Below are 20,137 nucleotides of genomic sequence, written 5' to 3' on the forward strand. Positions count from 1 at the left end.
CCCAAGCCCTCTTGCCCGGCCGACTCCCCGACGTCCGATACATCCCCCCACGGCAGGACCACTCGCACCCCCACCCCGAAGGACCGCCGACTTCCCGACAATATCGGGCCAGAAGGGAGCCCAAACCCTCCTGGCCACGGCGACCCCCTAACCCCACCCCGCACTACATTACGGGCAGGAGGGATCCCAGGCCCTCCTGCCCTCGACGCAAACCCCCCTCCCTCCAACGACCGCCCCCCCCAAGAACCTCCGACCGCCCCCCCAGCCGACCCGCGACCCCCCTGGCCGACCCCCACCCCCCTTCCCCGTACCTTTGGTAGTTGGCCGGACAGACGGGAGCCAAACCCGCCTGTCCGGCAGGCAGCCAACGAAGGAATGAGGCCGGATTGGCCCATCCGTCCCAAAGCTCCGCCTACTGGTGGGGCCTAAGGCACGTGGGCCAATCAGAATAGGCCCTGGAGCCTTAGGTCCCACCTGGGGGCGCGGCCTGAGGCACATGGGCCCAACCCGACCATGTGCCTCAGGCCGCGCCCCCAGGTGGGACCTAAGGCTCCAGGGCCTATTCTGATTGGCCCACGCGCCTTAGGCCCCACCAGTAGGCGGAGCTTTAGGACGGATGGGCCAATCCGGCCTCATTCCTTCGTTGGCTGCCTGCCGGACAGGCGGGTTTGGCTCCCGTCTGTCCGGCCAACTACCAAAGGTACGGGGAAGGGGGGTGGGGGGGTCGTGGGTCGGCTGGGGGGGCGGTCGGAGGTTCTTGGGGGGGGGCGGTCGTTGGGGCGGGGGGGGGGTTTGCGTCGAGGGCAGGAGGGCCTGGGATCCCTCCTGCCCGTAATGTAGTGCGGGGTGGGGTTAGGGGGTCGCCGTGGCCAGGAGGGTTTGGGCTCCCTTCTGGCCCAACTACACAAAGGTACGGGGAAGGCGGGTGGGGGTGTCGTGGGGGTCGGCCAGGGGGGTCGCGGGTCGGCTGGGGGACGGGCGGAGGTTCTTGGGGGGGGGGGGCGGTCGTTGGGGGGGGGGGGTTTGCGTCGAGGGCAGGAGGGCCTGGGATCCCTCCTGCCCGTAATGTAGTGCGGGGTGGGGTTAGGGGGTCGCCGTGGCCAGGAGGGTTTGGGCTCCCTCCTGGCCCGATATTGTTGGGGAGTCGGCGGTCCTTCGGGGTGGGGGTGCGAGTGGTCCTGCCGGGGGGGGGGGATGTATCGGACGTCGGGGGGGGGGGGGGGCATCAGGCTTTCAGGATGGGGACAGACTTTCAAGGGGGGACAGTGCACGGAAAGTCAGGGGGGGTGAACGGAGAGTCGGGACAGCGCACGGAAAGTCAGGGCAGTGCACGGAAGTCAGGGGGGGTGAACGGAGAGTCGGGACAGCGCACGGAAAGTCAGTGCAGTGCACGGAAGTCAGGGGGGGTGAACGGAGAGTCGGGACAGCGCACGGAAAGTCAGGGCGGGCGAAAGGAGCGTCGGGCATCATGCGCGGTATACCCGTGAGCGCGGTATACAAAAGTTTTTGTACATATCATCGTGATTTCTGCGCGCTATACCCGTGTGCGCGTTTTACACGGGTGCGCATTATATCCGCGAAAATACGGTAATCATCTCTCCCTTCCTCTCCCTCACCCCAATTCTTCCTCTTTCCTTTCTCTCCCCCACATGTGCAGCATCTTTCCTCCCCTCTCACCCATCCCCTTGTGACTTCCCTCTGCAGCATCTTTCTATCCCTCCCAGCCCCCTGCTGCGCAGCCGAACCTACACTGACCCTCCATCCTTCCCTCCAATCCGAACCCCGCCGACTGCGAGCCCTACATACCTCCCTCCAGAGCAGCGTCGGGCCAGCAACATTCTAAACAGGCTGCTTCACAGCCTTCTCTCATCGGGGCCTTCCGTGTGCTGTGTTACTGATGACATCATTAGTGATGCAGCAGAGGGAATTCCCTGAGAGAAGGCCGCCGGCCCGATGTTGCTCTGAAGGGAGATATGTAGGGCTCACAGTCAGCGGAGTTCAGCTGGTCGGCGAGCTGGATTAAAAAACTAAACAGGCCGGATATGGCCCGCAGGCTGTAGTTTGCCCATGTCTGGGCTATAATATAGTGATACAAGGGCATTATAACATTTTCACCTTTGTTTTCCATTCCTTTCCTGATAATTCCTAATATGCTTTCTTAGCCGCCGTCACACACTGAGCTGAGGATTTCAACGTATCCTCAAAGATGACACCTAAATCCTTTTCCTGGGCAGTGACTCCCAACATGGAACCCTTCATCATGTAGCTATAGTTCGAGATCTTCTTTTCCATGTGCATCACTTTGCGCTTGCTCACATTAAACGTCATCTGCCATTTTGATGCCCAGTTTCACAAGGTCCTGTTGCAATTTTTCAGCAAATTTTAATTATCTCACTAATTATTCCCATCTCTAGATCATTGATAAACACTCTTCCCCCTCAATATTTTCAGGTGTTAGGGACAAAGTCGGCCCGCAAATAACAAAAATTTGCAACTAGCTATAGAGTTGACTGTGACCCACCCCGGGCTCCCTCCCGCTTCATGGACCCCTCCACAACCTACTTTTTAAATTCTGGTGGTCTAGTGGTGAAGCAGGGCAAGAGCAATCTTTGTATGCTCCTGCCCTGTATAGAGTTGCAAACAAAAATGGCTGCTGTGAGTTCCCGCTGTAGTCTCCCTTCAAAGAAATGCAGTAGATTGGTGAGGCAAGATTTCCCTTGACTAAATCCATGTTGGCCTTCTCTTAATCCATGCTTATGTATATATTCTGTCATTTTGTTTTTTAAAATAGTCTCTACCATTTTGCAAGGCACCGACATCAGACTCAGTCTATAATTTCCCAGTACTATGCTGGATTTTAGAGAAAAATTACAATATTACCAATAGCTCTTCAAGTTCATTTTTCAATTCTCTCAGCACTGTGGGATGGGTACCATCCAGTCCAGGCAATTTGCTACTGTTCAAGTTGATAAAATGACCCATTACATCTTTCAGTGTTAGAGATTTGTTTGAGTTTCTCCGGTTCATCAGAATTGAATACCATTTCTGGCACAAGTAACTCCCCCACATCTTCCTCGGTGAAGACCGAAGCAAAGAATTCATTTAATCTCCGCTATGACCTTGTCTTCTCTGAGTGTCCCCTTTTATCCCCGGTCGTCTAGCAGTCCAACCAATTCTCTTCCCAGCTTCTTGCTTTTAAATATGCTTAAAAAAGTTTTTGCTGTGTATTTTTGCTTCCAGCGTAATCTTTTCTTCAAGGTCTCTCTTTGCCTTCCTTATTAGCACCTTGCATTTGACTTACCTTTCCTTGTGCCGTTTACAATTATTTTCAATTGGATCCTTCTTCCACTTTCTGAAGGATTCTCTTTTGGCTCTAATAGCGTCCTTCTCCTCACTCGTTAATCACGCCAGCTGCCATTTGGTCTTCCTTCCTCCTTATATCTATATCTAGTCTGGGAATCTAGGATGGTATTTTTGAATAACATCCACGACTAATGTAATTTTTTGACCTTTGGTAAAAAAGAAACTTAAGCGTAGCAGCTGTCTTATCAGTCTCCTTTTTTATAGTTAAATGCTGTTGTATTGGATTTCCTGTGTGAACTTATTCCAGGGATTATATCAGATCTGATCATGTTATGATCACTGTTATTAAGCAGCCCCAACACCATTACCTCCCACACCAATTAATGCATTCTACTAAGAACTAGGTCTAGAATTGCTTCGCCTCTTGACGGCTCCTGAACCAGTCTGCTAGCCAAGTGGAGATGGTTCTTTTGGATACAGCAATTCCTAGCCTATTAGTTTCAAAGGTGACAAAGATTTGGGAGGACTCCCTATATGATTTAGTGCAGTCCAAGTAGTATGCCAGAGCACATTTGCAGTCTAAGGTATGAAAAGCTGCCTTTTCAGGATGAGAATATAGTTTTGGAAAGAAAACAGGCAAGATGAATTGGTTGAGATGGAATCTGAAACTACTTTAGGAAGGAATTTTGGATATGTTTAAACGACTACACTTCTCCCTCGGTATTCGTGGGGGATAGGGGCAGAGCCGGACCGCGAATTGAGAAAAACCACAAATAACTTCTCGTCCGGCTCTGACCTACCCCCGCCTCCCTTCGGCATCCCAGCCTTACCTGGTGGTCTAGCAGGCTTTTGGGGCAGGAGCGATCTTCCTATGCTCCTGCCCCGTGCAGATCGCCAATAGGAAATGACTGCCGTGAGTTCCCATAGTCTCTCGAGAATTGCGAATGTGTGAAACCGCAAATGTCGAAACCGCGAATGGGGAGGGGGAAATGTACTTTGTCATGACAAAACCTTGTATAGGGAGGATCTGATACAAAGGCTTGAAAGTTCACTCATCTGGCATGCAGAGCTATGAGGAAAACGATTTTCCAAAATGGATAGTTTGAAACAGCAAGATATATGCAACTAAAAGGGAGATTTCATGAGAGCACAGAGAACCACACTAAGGTCCCAAGCAACAGAAGGAGGTTTGATAGGTGTGTGGAATAGGCCTTTCATGAAATGGCAGTGTTCTCCCCAGAAATTTTTTCCAGCCAGGTGGCATGAAAAAGTAACCGGGTGGGGCAGGATGGGGAAATTTGGTAGTGGGGAAAATTAACCCCCTCTTTTACTAAGGTAAGCTAGCATTTTTTAGCGCGCAAACCCCTCCCCCCCACCCGCTACATGGGAAAACTAACGCCAGCTCAATGATGGCGTTAGCGTCTAGTGCGTGTGGCAATTCTGCACATGCTAAGTGCACGCTAAAACCGCTATCGCAGCTTAGTAAAAGGAGCCCTAACTGTGTACTATTTTTATTATTATTATTTTCCAATGTTCAATATGACTTCCTTTAAGGTTTGACATTTGAGCCAGAATATTTTTACTAAATTTAAGAAGTATCCAATTCTAGAAGGGAATAATTAGATATTTGCCCTCTTTCAAATGGTATAGAGGTTTAAAAAAGGGAAATGCATTAATGAAGTCATTAGGTTCAATATAGCCATTTATTTCTGCATGAATTTAAACAACTAAAAAAAAAAGATAAATATAGCTCATCCAGTCATACAAGAAATGGCTCTACAGCACCTCTAATAATGTTTTGATCACTAGGTTCCTTTCCGAGGTCTCACTGAGGATATGCAATAGATGCTATCCCCACTTCCAGACCTCTTCCACATAATTTATGGAGAGGTGTTACTGAGCCTTGAAGGAGACTGTGTGATTGATCTTTATCTGCTACTTTTTTATTTTGCTGTAGTGCAAAGTGAGAGCTAGGGCAAAACAGTAAGTAAAGATGCAGGTAATAAATAGCAATGTATTAAAATATTTTATTTTTATTTGCTTATAATGTCATTTGAAAGCTGCTTGATGTTAATACAACTTTAATTTAATTCTTTATAATGTGTGTGTGGGGGGGACAACACCTACATCAACAGTACAGTTAGAATAGGGTCATTAAATCCAATAACGTACCTAGTATATATGACAGCCAGTGCTGATCATTTTTTAACAACCCCCTCCTCTATATAAAAAAAGATATTTTTAGTAATAATCCATGAGTCACACAACAAGGGTGCACCTAAGAAAAGGCAGCATCTTAAACACTGCAGTGAGCACTAGAACACCAGCACACGCAAAACAAGTCAGATCCTGCACAGTCAATTGATCCTGTACAGTCAATGCTAACAGAAAGCCATGTCCTTTTCATACACACAGACAGATACACCCTCGCCCAATATGGAATAATCACAAACTAAAACTAGAACTATGTAGACAAAAAGTTAAACTGAACCAAGAAACCAGACTGCATACAATGCAACACCACAGAAACAGTGACACGTCCTCTAATACTGTGCAAAATATAAAGACATTAGAAGTAAATTTGAAAAAAAACCTGCTACATAACAATCACCACTTTACAAATTAACAAATAGAAATAAAACAAATGAGAAATAAGAAAATACCATTTTTTTTGACTAATCCATTTTTTCAATTAGCTTTCAGAGGCCAAATCTTTCTTCAAGACAGTACAGCAGGGTTGCCCCACACTTTTTTGGCTTGCAAACTACTTTTTAAAATTACCAAGTCAAAATGATCTACCAACAATAAAATTTTAAAAAACATAAAGCACACTGTACGCAGAGAAAATGTTAATTATCATTTGTATTCAGGTTTTTTCTCCAGAGGTCAAGGCAGATGACTTTAAAATACGCAATGTCACCTCAGTAACAACTATACAAAAATAGACAACTATACCCTCTCCCCTTTTACTAAACCGTGATAGCATTTTTTTTTAGCACAGGGAGCTGCGCAGAATGCCCCGTGCTGCTCTCGACGCTCATAGGCTCCCTGCGATAAAAACCACTATCACGGTTTAGTAAAAGGGGGCTGTACTGCAAAATATAGACAGCAGATATAAATTCTCAAAACGGACAAATTTTGATCACTAAATTGAAAATAAAATAATTTTTCCTACCTTTTTGTCTGGCGATTTCGTGAGTCTCTGATTGCACTTCCTTCTTCTGACTGTAAATCCAATATTTTTTTCTTTCTGCCTCTCCCCTTTTCGTTCTGTCTCTCTTTCTTTCTCTCTCCCCCTTGCCTGCCTGTCTTTCTTTCTCTCCCCCCCTGCCCCTCAAGCCATCGCGCCGATTTCTTCACTTCCCTGATTCTTTCCCTACCCCCCAAGCCACCACGCCGATTTCTCCCTGCTGTTTCCCTGAGCCAGGCCAGGCACGTACAAGTGCCGGACTCACAAGACTTTTAAAGGAGTTTAAAGAGTTTGTGATCAGTGAGGGCTATGTTTCGAACCAAGTGTTCAATTGTGACGAAACTGGCCTCTTTTGGAAAAATATGCCCAGGCGAACATACATATCAAAGGAAGAAAAGTCTGTACCCGATCATAAGCCAATTAAAGACCATCTTACTCTTTTGGTGTGTTGTAATTCTAGTGGGGACTGCAAGATCAAAACTCTCCTTGTATACCATTCAGAAAACCCACGGGTTTTTAAGAAGAAAAACATCATTAAGAGCAAACTTAATGTTATGTAGAGATCGTATGTGAAAGCATGGGTTACCAGGCAGTTCTTCACTGAGTGGATACGCGAGGAGTTTGCTCCTTGTGTAAAGGCTTATCTGCAGGAGAAAAACCTCCTGATCTCCTTGTCCTCGACAATGCTCCTGCACATCCACCAGGGCTGGAGGATAATTTGGTGGGCGAATATAGCTTCATCAAGATCAAATTTTTGCCCCCCAATACCACTCCTCCTATACAGTCAATGGATCAGCAGGTGTTCTCAAACTTCAAAAAATTGTACACCAAGGCTATGTTCTAGAGATGTTTTGAAGTTACAAATGAAATGGAACTGACTCTGCAAGAGTTCTGGAAGGATCATTACAATATCTTCCATTGCCTAAGAATCATTGAGAAAGCATGGAGGGAAGTATCTCTTTCCTCTGAAACTGGAAGTTACATCCCGGGGGGGTGGGGGGAGGAGACGAGAAGGGAAGCAGTCACGCACACCTTAGAGCCCCGAAGCATGAGTTCGCTACGGGCTAAGGCAGGGAAATCTCCAAGCCAGTGAGAGGTGGTTTTTTCCTTTTAAATGTTGAGCAGCGGCAGCAAGATTTGCGATAGATGGCAGCCGGGCGGTCATCTAAATTAGCCAGGCGGAGTGTCTGGCTAAAAGGCCCTAGGAGAACACTGAAACGGGTTATTAAAGAATGTACAAGAAGAGATTTCTTGTCCAGGTGTGAGTGAAATGCACTAACACTGAGATGAACTTGAACCAAATTGATTTTAGACCAGAGTTAGAGAGGTAGATGAGGATGGATGGACGTGGACATGCAACAGGCTCCAGAGAATGAGGATAGAGCTTGCAGGGGTGCCAATGCACATCAAGAAGAAAATCGTGACCACGAAGCGATAACCGCACTGAGTGGAAGGTTTCTTAGACACTTCAATGACAGCAGATGCTTTTTCCCTCTTGGCTGCAGTATTTAGCTGATCAGTGAAAGAAGCCACGCTAGTGCTAACGAGAGGGGGTCAGGATCAAGTAGGGACCCTTCGTTCTGAGTGAGCAATGTTGGAAATTGTTAGTCTCCACGGTCTTCTGGTAATCCAAGGGAGCTGAGGGTGGCATGAGTAGCAGGTAACATAGTAAATGACGGCATATAAATGGTGCATTCAGTCTACCCATAAGTTATACCCATTAAAAAATACATGATTAGGTAGATGCTTCTTGCTGCTGGCAAAGCTCTGAAGAGGTTCACTGGGGGTAAGGGGGCAGTAGGGATATGCACGCAGTGAGAAATAGTGCAGGAAGGGGGTGCATCATGCAGCAATGCTAGGTGCCAATGCCCTGGATGCCTCCTTCTCTCATTACACCACTGTCCTGAGCCAAGATAAAACATGGTACTTAGCAATTGCCACTACCGATGTTCTAGAAGATACATTGAATTACTACTACTAATTTCTAAAGCACTCAGATGTACGAAGCTGTACATTAAACATGTAAGAGACAATCCCTGCTCAATAGAACTTACAATCTAATCAAAACAGACAAACTGAATAGGGGTTAGGAAATTTCTCACAGAGGGAACGATAAAACAGACACTGGTAAGAGTTAGGAGATAAAAGCAGCCTCAAAAAAGTGGGCTTTCAACAAATATACCTCTAGCTAGAACTTCCTCTTAGTGAACAAGTTCTTCGAATTCATTACGTTTCTGGCTAGTGAAAGAATTCCTCATATTCTGAAAGTTGTTTAGTTTATTAAGCAAGGGATTTTAAATAACTAGTAGAACTGATACAAGTGTCCAAAATCCGATTTATGAGCATAGATGATTTGGTAAATGCACTTTTCAAAGGAGTCCTCTGTTCTGACTTCCCTGCCTGGAGGAGCAGAAGCATAAGACCTTGAACTTGTGTAAACATTTTAGAGCAGATTCTAGAACAAGAGAGTGAAGTTGAAGTTGTATTCTCTCAAACCCTGGACACTTTTGTATTTTGTACATTATGTTAATTTTTTTAGGAGCTCATGACCCTACATTGATACACAAATAAACAGATAGAGGAACCAGTTCAAAAAATACTTTCCACTTTCAACGGTGCTCAGAATCCAAGATGGAATGTAAGAACTCAGAGTGGGGGATTAACCCCTACCAGAACTCTTGTGGTATCTATCATTGCACCATGACTGCTGTGAAAAGTTGTTTTGAAACATTGAATACAATAAGTGATACTTTGTAACTTGCACACTTTCAAATTGCTTATAATGTATGAATGATTCAAAGGTTAAGTAACTTAGCTGAAGATTGCTGCTAGCGTTAGTTTGGCCAAACTAACGCTAGCAGCAATCTTCAGCTAAGTTACTTAACCTTTGAATCATTCATACATTATAAGCAATTTGAAAGTGTGCAAGTTACAAAGTATCACTTATTGTATTCAATGTTTCAAAACAACTTTTCACAGCAGTCATGGTGCAATGATAGATACCACAAGAGTTCTGGTAGGGGTTAATCCCCCACTCTGAGTTCTTACATTCCATCTTGGATTCTGAGCACCGTTGAAAGTGGAAAGTATTTTTTGAACTGGTTCCTCTATCTGTTTATTTGTGATTCCGTTTTTTGGAACTAGGCTTTTTTGACCTAACCCAGTCGTTTATATTGGGATTCAGCACCTACATTGATACAGTCATTTTGTGCTTATTCATAGTCAGGAAGCTCAAAAAGTTGTGAACAAGGTTCTTCCTATATCTCCATTATGAAAAGAAGAGCTTGACCCTTTGAGGTAGAAGAGATGGATCAGAGTATACCATAGAATTCTTCTGCTGAATAGTCTGTTAAATCTTCATGAGTGGTTAGAGATATCTGAATCAGACTCCTCAAAATATTTCCTTCTAGGTGAATCAGGGAGTGTGCATCAAGAGGAGCATCAATCAACTATGCGTCGAGGTATGTCAAGGCATGGGTTGATAATCTGACCCAGGAGAGAGTTCCTCTGCCAGTGACAAAATATGCGTTGAATGGGTCTGTGCCAATGACACTGGGACAAATTTGCCCCTGTCCCACCCCTGCAAGCTCTATCCTCATCAGCACAAGTCTCAAACACTATAAAAATCATAAGTGTCCAAGGCTTGTGCAGATGAGGACAGAAGATTGATTGAATTTAGCCAAACTCAAAGGAAATTAAAAAAAAAGAAAAAAAGAAATTAGAAAAAGATGAAGAATTATGATGGAAAAGGACAAAAATTAATATTGGGAAGGCACAAAAAATGGACTTTGAAATTTTGATGCATTGAGGAGAAACTGAAGACACTGCCACACAGTACGGGTACTGCCTAAAGATTTAAAATGACAGTGCAATGCATGTACTGGGTTCAATGGATAATGTCACTCATGTGAGATTATGATGCCTACTTATCCTCTGAGAAATCACCATTATTGGGACAATTGCGCTATTCTGCAGCATACCTGGTTATTCAAATGTGAAATTCAGATGGTGGCTAATGCTGAATATCAGAGAATATATTTAAATTCTGTAGCTGGCATTTAATAGAAACATTCATAGTGGGGTTTATATACTGTCCATTCATACTCTAGAGGTAACACTTGGCATTTTTTCCCTTTGTGTAAAGAACCTTAATATAGTTCACAAACTCAAGGCTTTACAAATGTGTATTATAAGAATGCAAAAATAAAGCAAATATTATTGATCCTAGATAGAAGAATATCTGTGCTAAAATGAATCAGAATAAAAGCTGAAGAGAAGCAGAAACAAGATATTGCGACAGCATAAGCATAAAGAATTCAAAGTCCTTGAAATTCATAAAGAAAGATCTATTTTACATGAATATGTACCCTGGATTGTACTCTGTTCTTCCACCTGAAGGACTATACTCTCTGTAGTGCTGTGGGCTTCTCTCTCAATAGCCAAACCTTCTGTAGTACCAAGTGCTTCTCTTTCAATAGCTGAGCTTTCTGTAGTACCGAGTGCTTCCCTTTCAAAGGCTGAACTCTCTGTAGTGCTAGGTGAGTTTATCTCTACAGCAGCTGCCTGTCCAATTCCATTCTCCCACTGAACAGCTACAGCTTCTGTAATGTTGTCCTCCTCCTTTAGGCTGGCTACCTCCTGACTAATTTCCCGTGTGATTTCAGGATTTATCACTGATGCAGAATCTTCAAAACTCTCTTCTTTATGCACAAATAGATGCTTATTTCCCCCTTTCTCATCTGCATTGGGTACGTCTCTCCACACTTGTGTACCCTTTATTGCCATAGAAGGTGATGTGACTTGAGTTACCACAGTTGCTACAACTGATGGCTTAGCTATGACTTCTGTCAGCTTGTTCTTTCCTTCCATCTGTAACCATGTTTCTTTTTGTCTGGACAGTGGGTCAGGCTTCATTATTTCAATATCTGCTGGAGCATTTTTATGGGTAGCATGAGACGTCTGGTTTGTACTGTCCTCTTGCATCAATTTTAAGTCTTCATCCACCATATACATGGCCAGCTTGTTTTCATTATTGTTCTTCAAAGAAAAAAAGGGTTGATGGATTGGAAATTCTACTTTGGTTTTCTTAACATTGATTTCCATGGTGCTAATCTTTTCTTCTGAATCAGACTTAGAGTCTGAATCAGACTCAGAGTCTGAATCAGAGCTGGAACTAGAAAACTCTTTTTTTCCCTCTCCTACAGTGTGTTTTTTACTTGATTTATTTCCTGTCATCATTGGGATAGCACTTCCATTATCCTGAGAAATTGCTGCTCTTCGAGGAAATTCTATCACAGATTTTTTGGGCCTGAACATGCCAGTTTCTTCATCTGTTACTTTTATGGGTTTGTTCAGATTAGAAATAGATATGGCTTCATCTTTAGTTTTAGAAGACAGCTTTGTAGGAAATTCAATAGATGTTTTGGCGGCCAGGTGCTTGGCCTGATCCTCTGGTGCTATTATATCTAAGAAAAGGCACAAAAAGGAATGCTGTCACTTACATATCACAGTTTTGTACTTCCACATACTTGATTTATTCCATTCATTCATCCCAACTGCATTAAAGAGTCTTTAATGCATGACATTAACGAATCTAAACAAATCAGAATGCAGAATTTTAAAAAACAAGCTGGGAATGCATGCAAAACATGGATTATCCCAGGACAAGCAGGCAGCATATTCTCACATGTGGGTGACATCATCTACGGAGCCCCAGCGCGGACAGCTTTTCAAGCAAACTTGATTGAAGTTTCAAGTTTGCTACACTGCACCACGCATGTGCATGCCTTCTTGCCCACTAGAGGGCGCATCCCACCTCGTGGTCCTCAGTTCAGTTTCTTCCGCGGAGCCAGAAGCCCTGTGGAAATTGTGCTCTTGATTTTCAGCCTTCTGATACCGCATCTGGGTTTGTTAGCTCGGTCGCTGTGCTTTATTTGTTGTTTTTTCGGTTAGTCCGTCGTTTTTTCGTCAAAAAAAAAAAAAAAATTTTGTTCCATCCGTTCGGCTCCGGGGGCTCCCGGGAGCCGCGGCCGCGGGACCTCGATCGTTCCCGGCCACTTCTTTTTCATGTCCCGTCCCTCGACGGGCTTTAAGAAATGCACCCGGTGTGAGCGGTTGCTTTCTATCACTGATCCCCACCGGTGGTGCTTGTTCTGCCTTGGACCCGAACACCCGACTAATTCCTGCGATAGGTGTTCCACCCTTCAGGCAAGAGCGCTTCGTCGACGCCGCACCAGGATGGCGGAGCTTTTTTCAGTTGACTCCGCGTCCGGAAAGGCCTCGACGTCGGCCTCGGCTTCGGCCCCGGCCTTGACCTCGGCCTCGGCGCCTTCGGCGTCGCCGCGTGCCTCGACCTCGACTTCGAAGCCGACGCCCCCGACGAAACCTGCCTCGGGTAAGTCCTCTTTTCCATCCCCGACTCCAGGGTCGTCGAAGAAGCCATCCTCGAGTTCCGCTGCGGCGGGTGGGTCGTCCTCGACCCCGCCCAGGACTCCGGCCACTCATGCCCCGAGGGAATACTCGAGACCGAGGTCGCCCTCCAGGGAGCATCCCCCGGCCTTAGTCCTGCCTACCATGGTGGGGATCCCGGCGTTCCAGGACCTGCTCCGAGCATTGATTTCCTCGGAGCTGTCTGGCGCCCTCGAACAACTGCAGCGGGCTGGGACCTCGACTGCTTTGGCCTCGGGGGCTCCGACCTCGGCGACCTCAGTCTTGACTCCCTCGGTCTCGGTGACCGGGGCACTGCCGACCTCGGCTTCGACCTTGCCCTCGACCTCGGGAGCCCCGCCTGAGAGTAGCGTTCGGCCCCGGGACAAGGTGCGCAGGGTGAGACGGATTTCCTCCTCCTCGAGGTCCTCCCGAGGTTCCTCGCCCTCGGGCCGGCCTCGGGCGAGGCGTCACCCGAGGAAGCCGAAGCGTTCGCGAGGCTCTCCTCGGCGACGTGGTCGCTCCTCGCCGCTCGGGGGCGAGGCCTTGAGGGTTTCGGAGCTTCGTCTCGACAACCCGAGGCTTCTCCGCTCTCCTGCGAAAGGGGGTTCTCGGGACTCTTCGCCGAGGAAAAGGGGGCGTACCTCGGTCCCTCGGACGCCTGGGACGTCTCCTAGGGGCTCTTCGAGGCGGAGACGTTCCCCGACCCCCTCGAGACCCTTGGATTTGGCTTCATGGGGCTCGGGTTCCGGGAGGGAGCCACGGTATTCTCACGAGCCCTCCCCCTTTTGTTCGGCGGAGAGGTCGAGAACCCCCCTCCCCGCCGGCCAGACAGTCCTCCTTCTCTGGCTTTGTGCAGGACATGGCGCGTGCCTTGGGACTTGACCTCATGGCGGGGTCGCAATATACCAAGGAGTACCTCGAGGAGCAGGACCTCCCTGCTCCCCCAAGGGAATCCCCTCGGCTTCCCCTAAATAAGGTCCTTCATCAGACCTTGCTTCGGAACTTGACTTCCCCTCTTACAGTCGCAGCGGTGTCGTCTAAGATGGAGTCCAAGTACAGGTCGATACCACCCAAGGGGTTTGAGAAGGCTCAACTCTCCCACCAGTCTCTGCTGGTTGAGTCTGCCCTCAAAAAGACACAACCCTTTCGGGTTTCTGCGGCGGTTCCGCCCGGCAGGGAGGGTCGGACCCTTGACAAGTTTGGTCGCCGCCTCTATGCCAATTCCTTCATGGCATCCAGGGCGTTAAATTATGCCTTTACCTATTCCTCTTATTTACGTGGCATGATAAAGGATTTGCCCCAATATCGTGAGGCCCTGCCGGACTCCCGCATGGAAGGGTTCGACAAGTTTGTGTCCAACCTGTCTCAGCTGAGGTTGTACCTCTTTCATTCGGTATATGACACGTTTGAGTTGGTATCGAGGGTGTCGGCCTTTGCGGTAGCCATGCGCCGGTTGGCATGGCTACGCACCCTCGATATGGACCCAAACCTGCAAGAACGCCTTGCGAACCTGCCTTGCGTGGGGTCCGAATTGTTCGATGAATCCCTGGAGGCGGCGACCAAACGGCTCTCGGAACAGGAGCGCTCGTTAGCCTCCTTGGTTCGTCCGAAACCTCGAGCCACGCCTCAGAAACCGTTCCGGCCTCCCCCGAGGAGGTACCCTCAAAAGTCGACTCCGGCTTTTTCTAGGCCACCGCCTCGGCGCCCCCCTAGGCAGGGCAGAGGGGGACAAGCCAAGACTCCTACGCAGGGTCCTGCCAAGCCCGCACCGTCCTTTTGACGGGATGGGCGGATGGGGCTGGCCCCCCTCCGCCATCGCGCCGGACCCCCTTCCCATTGGGGGTCGACTCCGGTCCTTTTACACGGCCTGGACCAAGATAACATCAGACGCTTGGGTGCTCCGCACCGTCTCAGAGGGCTACTCGCTCAACTTTTGCGCTACACCGCCGGAACATTCACCGGGGGCTTCCCCATACAACCGGACCCAGCTCCCCGTCCTCTTGGCCGAGGCCAGGGCCTTGTTGAGGCTTTGGGCGGTGGAACCTGTACCCTCCGACCAGCGGGGGCGGAGGTTTTACTCCCATTATTTTCTGGTCCCAAAGAAGACCGGGGACTTGCGCCCCATTCTACACCTCAGGAAGCTCAACAAATTCCTGGTACGGGAGAAGTTCCGGATGCTGTCACTTCCGGTATTATATCCTCTCTTGGAGGAAGGGGACTGGATGTGCTCCCTGGACCTGAAGGAAGCGTACACCCATGTTCCGGTGCATCCTGCTTTCCGCAAATTCTTACGGTTCCAGGTGGGCGAGCTGCACCTACAGTACAGAGTCCTCCCCTTCGGCCTGGCCTCGTCCCCTCGAGTCTTCACGAAGTGTATGGTGGTAGTTGCTGCCGCTCTCAGGTCTCGGGGGTTTCAGGTCTTCCCTTACCTGGACGATTGGCTGATCAAGGCCCCGACCAGGGAAGGGGTTATCTCAGTGACCCTACAGTCTATCGCCTTCCTGCAACGACTGGGGTTCGAGGTGAACTTTCCCAAGTCCCAATTATGCCCGACCCAATCACTTCAGTTTATTGGCGCAGTGCTGGACACTGTTCGCCTCCGTTCATTCCTCCCTCCTCCGCGGTTGGAGGCCTTGGTTCGGTTGGGTCGGCTGATCCTTCAGCTACCGATGGTGTCGGCTCAGCGCATGATGATGCTTCTGGGCCACATGGCTTCGACGGTCCACGTCACGCCGTTCGCCAGGCTGCACATGAGAATTCCTCAATGGACTCTGGCCTCTCAGTGGCGCCAGGAGTGCGATCCGGTCTCTTCTCGCATAACGGTGACTCCTTCTTTGAGACGCTCACTCCGTTGGTGGACCGACTCTTCGAATCTTTCCGGGGGTTTGCTCTTTCTCGTTCCTCCCCCTCGCAAGGTTCTGACCACGGACTCCTCGGAGTACGCGTGGGAGGCCCATCTCGATGGTCTGCGGACCCAAGGCCTGTGGTCGGTGGAGGACCAACGCTGTCACATCAATGTGTTGGAGCTTCGCGCCATCTTTCTGGTGGCTCGTGCTTTCTGCCACCTGCTCCGCGACCAGGTGGTCCTCGTGCGAACGGACAACCAGGTGGCCATGTATTATGTGAACAAGCAAGGTGGGACGGGCTCTTGGTCCCTTTGCCGGGAAGCTCTGCGCCTTTGGGAATGGGCGTTCTCCCAGAACATCTTCCTATAGGCGGTCTATATACAGGGGGAACAGAACTGCTTGGCAGACAAACTCAGTCGGCTTCTCCAGCCGCACGAGTGGTCTCTCAACTCCAGAGTCCTGCGCGAGGTCTTCGACCGCTGGGGGACTCCACAAGTGGACCTGTTCGCCTCCCCGGAGACTCGCAAACTACCCCTGTATTGTTCTCGGATGTACTCCCTGGACCGTCTGGAAGCGGACGCTTTCCTTCTCGACTGGGGGGGGGAGGTTCCTTTATGCGTTTCCTCCTTTTCCCCTGATCTTGAGGACGTTGGTTCGTCTCAGATCCTCCAGGGCCACTATGATTCTCATTGCACCTCGGTGGCCTCATCAACACTGGTTCTCCTTGCTTCTTCAACTCAGTGTCAGGGAGCCTCTGCTTCTGCCTGTGTTTCCCTCTCTGCTATCTCAGAGTCGGGGTTCACTGTTACATCCCAATCTTCAGTCGTTACACCTGACCGCTTGGTTCCTTTCCCCTTGACTTCGGTCCAGGTTTCACAGTCGGTGCGGGAAGTTTTGGAAGCCTCGCGCAAGGTCTCGACCAGGCTTTGTTATTCCCAGAAGTGGACCAGGTTTTCTTCATGGTGTTCCTTGCGTCATCTGGATCCGGATTCGGTCCCGGTGTCTTCGGTACTGGATTATTTGTTACATTTGTCTAATTCCGGCCTGAAGACCACATCTGTCCGGGTAAATCTCAGTGCCATTTCGGCTTTTCATCGGCACTTGGATGGTCGTTCTCTTTCGCTTCATCCTCTGGTGACGCGTTTCATGAAGGGTCTTATCAATGTTTGTCCCCCTCTGAAGCCCCCTCCTGTCGTTTGGGATTTGAATGTTGTCTTAGCTCAACTGATGAAACCTCCTTTTGAGCCTATCGACAAGTCTCTCCTGAAATTCCTTACTTGGAAGCTGGTATTTCTGATTGCTCTCACATCTGCTCGACGGATTAGTGAGTTGCAAGCTTTGGTTGCGGATCCGCCTTTCACTGTGTTCCATCATGACAAGGTGGTTCTCTGCACCCATCCTAAATTTTTACCTAAGGTTGTGTCTGATTTCCACCTCAATCAGTCCATTGTCCTTCCTGTGTTCTTTCCTAAGCCCCACTCCCATCCTGGCGAGACGGCGCTCCACACGCTTGACTGTAAGAGGGCGTTGGCTTTCTATCTCCAACGTACCAGGTCTCATAGGAAGGTTCCTCAATTGTTTTTGTCCTTTGATCCTAATCGTTTAGGACACCCTGTTTCCAAGCGCACCTTGTCCAACTGGTTAGCTGCTTGTATTTCTTTTTGCTACGCTCAGGCTGGTCTTACGCCCCCGGGTCGAGTCACGGGGCATAAGGTCCGGGCGATGGCAGCTTCGGTTGCTTTCCTCCATTCCACTCCTATGGAGGACATATGTAAAGCTGCCACTTGGTCTTCGGTTCATACGTTCACCTCCCACTACTGTCTGGACACTTTGTCCAGAAACGACGGCCGGTTTGGCCAGTCGGTGTTACGTAATCTGTTTTCTTAAATTGCCATCCTCCCACCTGCCCTTTTTTGGTTGGCTTGGAGGTCACCCACATGTGAGAATATGCTGCCTGCTTGTCCTGGGATAAAGCACAGTTACTTACCGTAACAGGTGTTATCCAGGGACAGCAGGCAGATATTCTCACAACCCGCCCGCCTCCCCGAGGATGGCTTCTTTGCTAGTTATGGAACTGAGGACCACGAGGTGGGATGCGCCCTCTAGTGGGCAAGAAGGCATGCACATGCGTGGTGCAGTGTAGCAAACTTGAAACTTCAATCAAGTTTGCTTGAAAAGCTGTCCGCGCTGGGGCTCCGTAGATGACATCACCCACATGTGAGAATATCTGCCTGCTGTCCCTGGATAATACCTGTTACGGTAAGTAACTGTGCTTTATGGAATTCTTTCTAACCTCTCTGGATGTCAGTAGCTGTGTTGTCTCTGTATCTCTCTGATTTATGAGGAGAGGGGTGGGGAGGGAGAGACTTACATGGTGCAGTACCCAAATATTCTGTTTTGGAAAGAATTACATATTTATAAAATTTTATGTATTGCCGTTTTGGACAGCCAATGGTTCACAAAAAAAAATTAAAATTATACAAAATATGATAAAAATATCAAAACATACTAATGAGCAATTAGTAGTTACCAATAAATAGTTCTTTCAGTGATCCATGGTAAAATGATCCATCTCCCCTCCAGTATATTAAAATTCATAGATATCCAGTAAATTAAAATTCTTAGTTTTATTTTTAAAACTTTGAGTTCATTCAGTACATTTCTCCCTTGGTATTTGCGGGGGTTAGGGGCAGAGCCAGACCAGGAAGTGTGAAAAATCGCTAATAACTTTGTGCCGGCTCTGACCCACCCCTGGACCTTACCTGGTGGTCTCCGCCTCTTTCCGTGCGTGTTGCGTGTTTGCGGGTACTTCGGTCTCCTTTCCCTGCTCCAGGCCGGGCAGAGCGAAGATTGTTCCTCTCTGGGCTAGGCAGCCTGTGCCAGCCTTACCTTGTGGTCTAGCGGGGCAGGAGTGATCTTCCTACGCTCCTGCCCCATGCAGATTGCCAATAGGAAATGGCTGCCATGAGCTCCCGTAGTAGTCTCGAGAGACTACGGGAGCTCATGACAGCCATTTTCTATTGGCAATTTGCACAGGGAAGGAGCGTAGGAAGATTGCTCCTGCCACGAAAGCCCCACTAGACTACCAGGTAAGGCCGGGATGCCGGGGGGAAGGCGGAAGGGAGGTGGGGAAGGTCCGATTCAAATCTTTTTTTCCCTTAAAAAAAAAAAAAAAACCCCAAAACCCCGAATAACCGAATCCACGGATGATGAAACCACGGATTCAGAGGGGGAAGTGTATATATAACCTCAAACAGCAAAGAATTCCACAAAGTTACAAGTGAGAATATCCTTACTTGTCAATAACTCTTTTGCACCATTATAGCAGAAGCAATTTAATTTAAAACTTCTAGTCCACATGCACCTATGCGCATTACAATAAAGGCACCTATAATATAAAAATTCATATATACCAAGCATAATTCATACACATTAACATACAACGTTGGTAGGATTGCAGAGCTCTTAGTACCACATACCATACCATCTAATATGCTTTGTTCCCCCCTTCTCTTAAACTCAATTGTATTCTATTACAGCACATACTGTATATACTCCGTATTTAGCCCTTCCCTCACCTAAATTGTTAATGTAAATGAGTTTGACCCTACGATTGCCTTGTTATGTTCTTCTTTTTTTTCAATCGCACTGTATGTAATTCATCTATCTGTTGTGAACCGCCTTGAACTCCCTGGGTATGGCGGTATACAAAATAAATTATTATTATTATTAAATGGTCAAATACTCAGGCTCTGGATGAAAAAGCATCTGAAGGCTTGGAACTAAACTGAGCAAATTTTCTCACTAGTAACCAGTGAAGCTCAAACATGCTTGTTGTGTTACTCATTTTAGGAGGCAATCTAACATAAAAAGACAAATACAGTAATATATCTTTAGTTTATTAGGAGTCCCATTTTAGAAAGATCATATGGCCTATCCAATCTGACCCTTCATTCCACCTACTCTCTCTTCTTCTCCCTTAAAGATCCTAAGTACTTATCCCAGGCCTTCTTGGATTCAAGGGGTGGAAAACATGAAAAAGGATCTGCAAAGGTTAGAATATATTGATTTTTAATTGCCAAACATTACACTTTCTTGGAATTCTACGAGACCTGACACTACCAGATCCATTCAAAATCTTAAACTATCTTTCCCCTCGTTAAAAGGTGTTATCTATGCTGGAAAATTAGGGAAATCTCTCTTCTTCAAAATCACTGAGCTTTGAAATAACCTTCCTGCCCTGCTGCAGAATCTGGGCTCCTTCCAATTATTCTGAAAGCATCTGAAAACTTGGCTATTCTCAAAAATGTAAATCTCGCTACCCTCTTTATAATCACTAATTCTTAGTACGTTTTTCCTTCCTTATATT

The 20,137-nt window shown here is 47.7% G+C and overlaps 1 protein-coding gene across 1 annotated transcript in view; it reads right to left on the reverse strand.

The window, feature by feature from the left end:
• NDUFV3 (NADH:ubiquinone oxidoreductase subunit V3) overlaps nt 1–20,137 on the reverse strand; it is a 103,927-nt gene that overhangs the window by 14,526 nt on the left and 69,264 nt on the right. The window contains exon 3 of the mRNA XM_033940457.1: nt 10,861–11,958. Coding sequence (XP_033796348.1) covers nt 10,861–11,958 — 1,098 coding nt within the window. The remainder of the gene's footprint in view (nt 1–10,860; nt 11,959–20,137) is intronic.

The sequence above is a fragment of the Geotrypetes seraphini genome, chromosome 4, assembly GCF_902459505.1.
Source record: "Geotrypetes seraphini chromosome 4, aGeoSer1.1, whole genome shotgun sequence".
In the NCBI taxonomy this organism is placed as follows: Eukaryota; Metazoa; Chordata; class Amphibia; order Gymnophiona; family Dermophiidae; genus Geotrypetes; species Geotrypetes seraphini.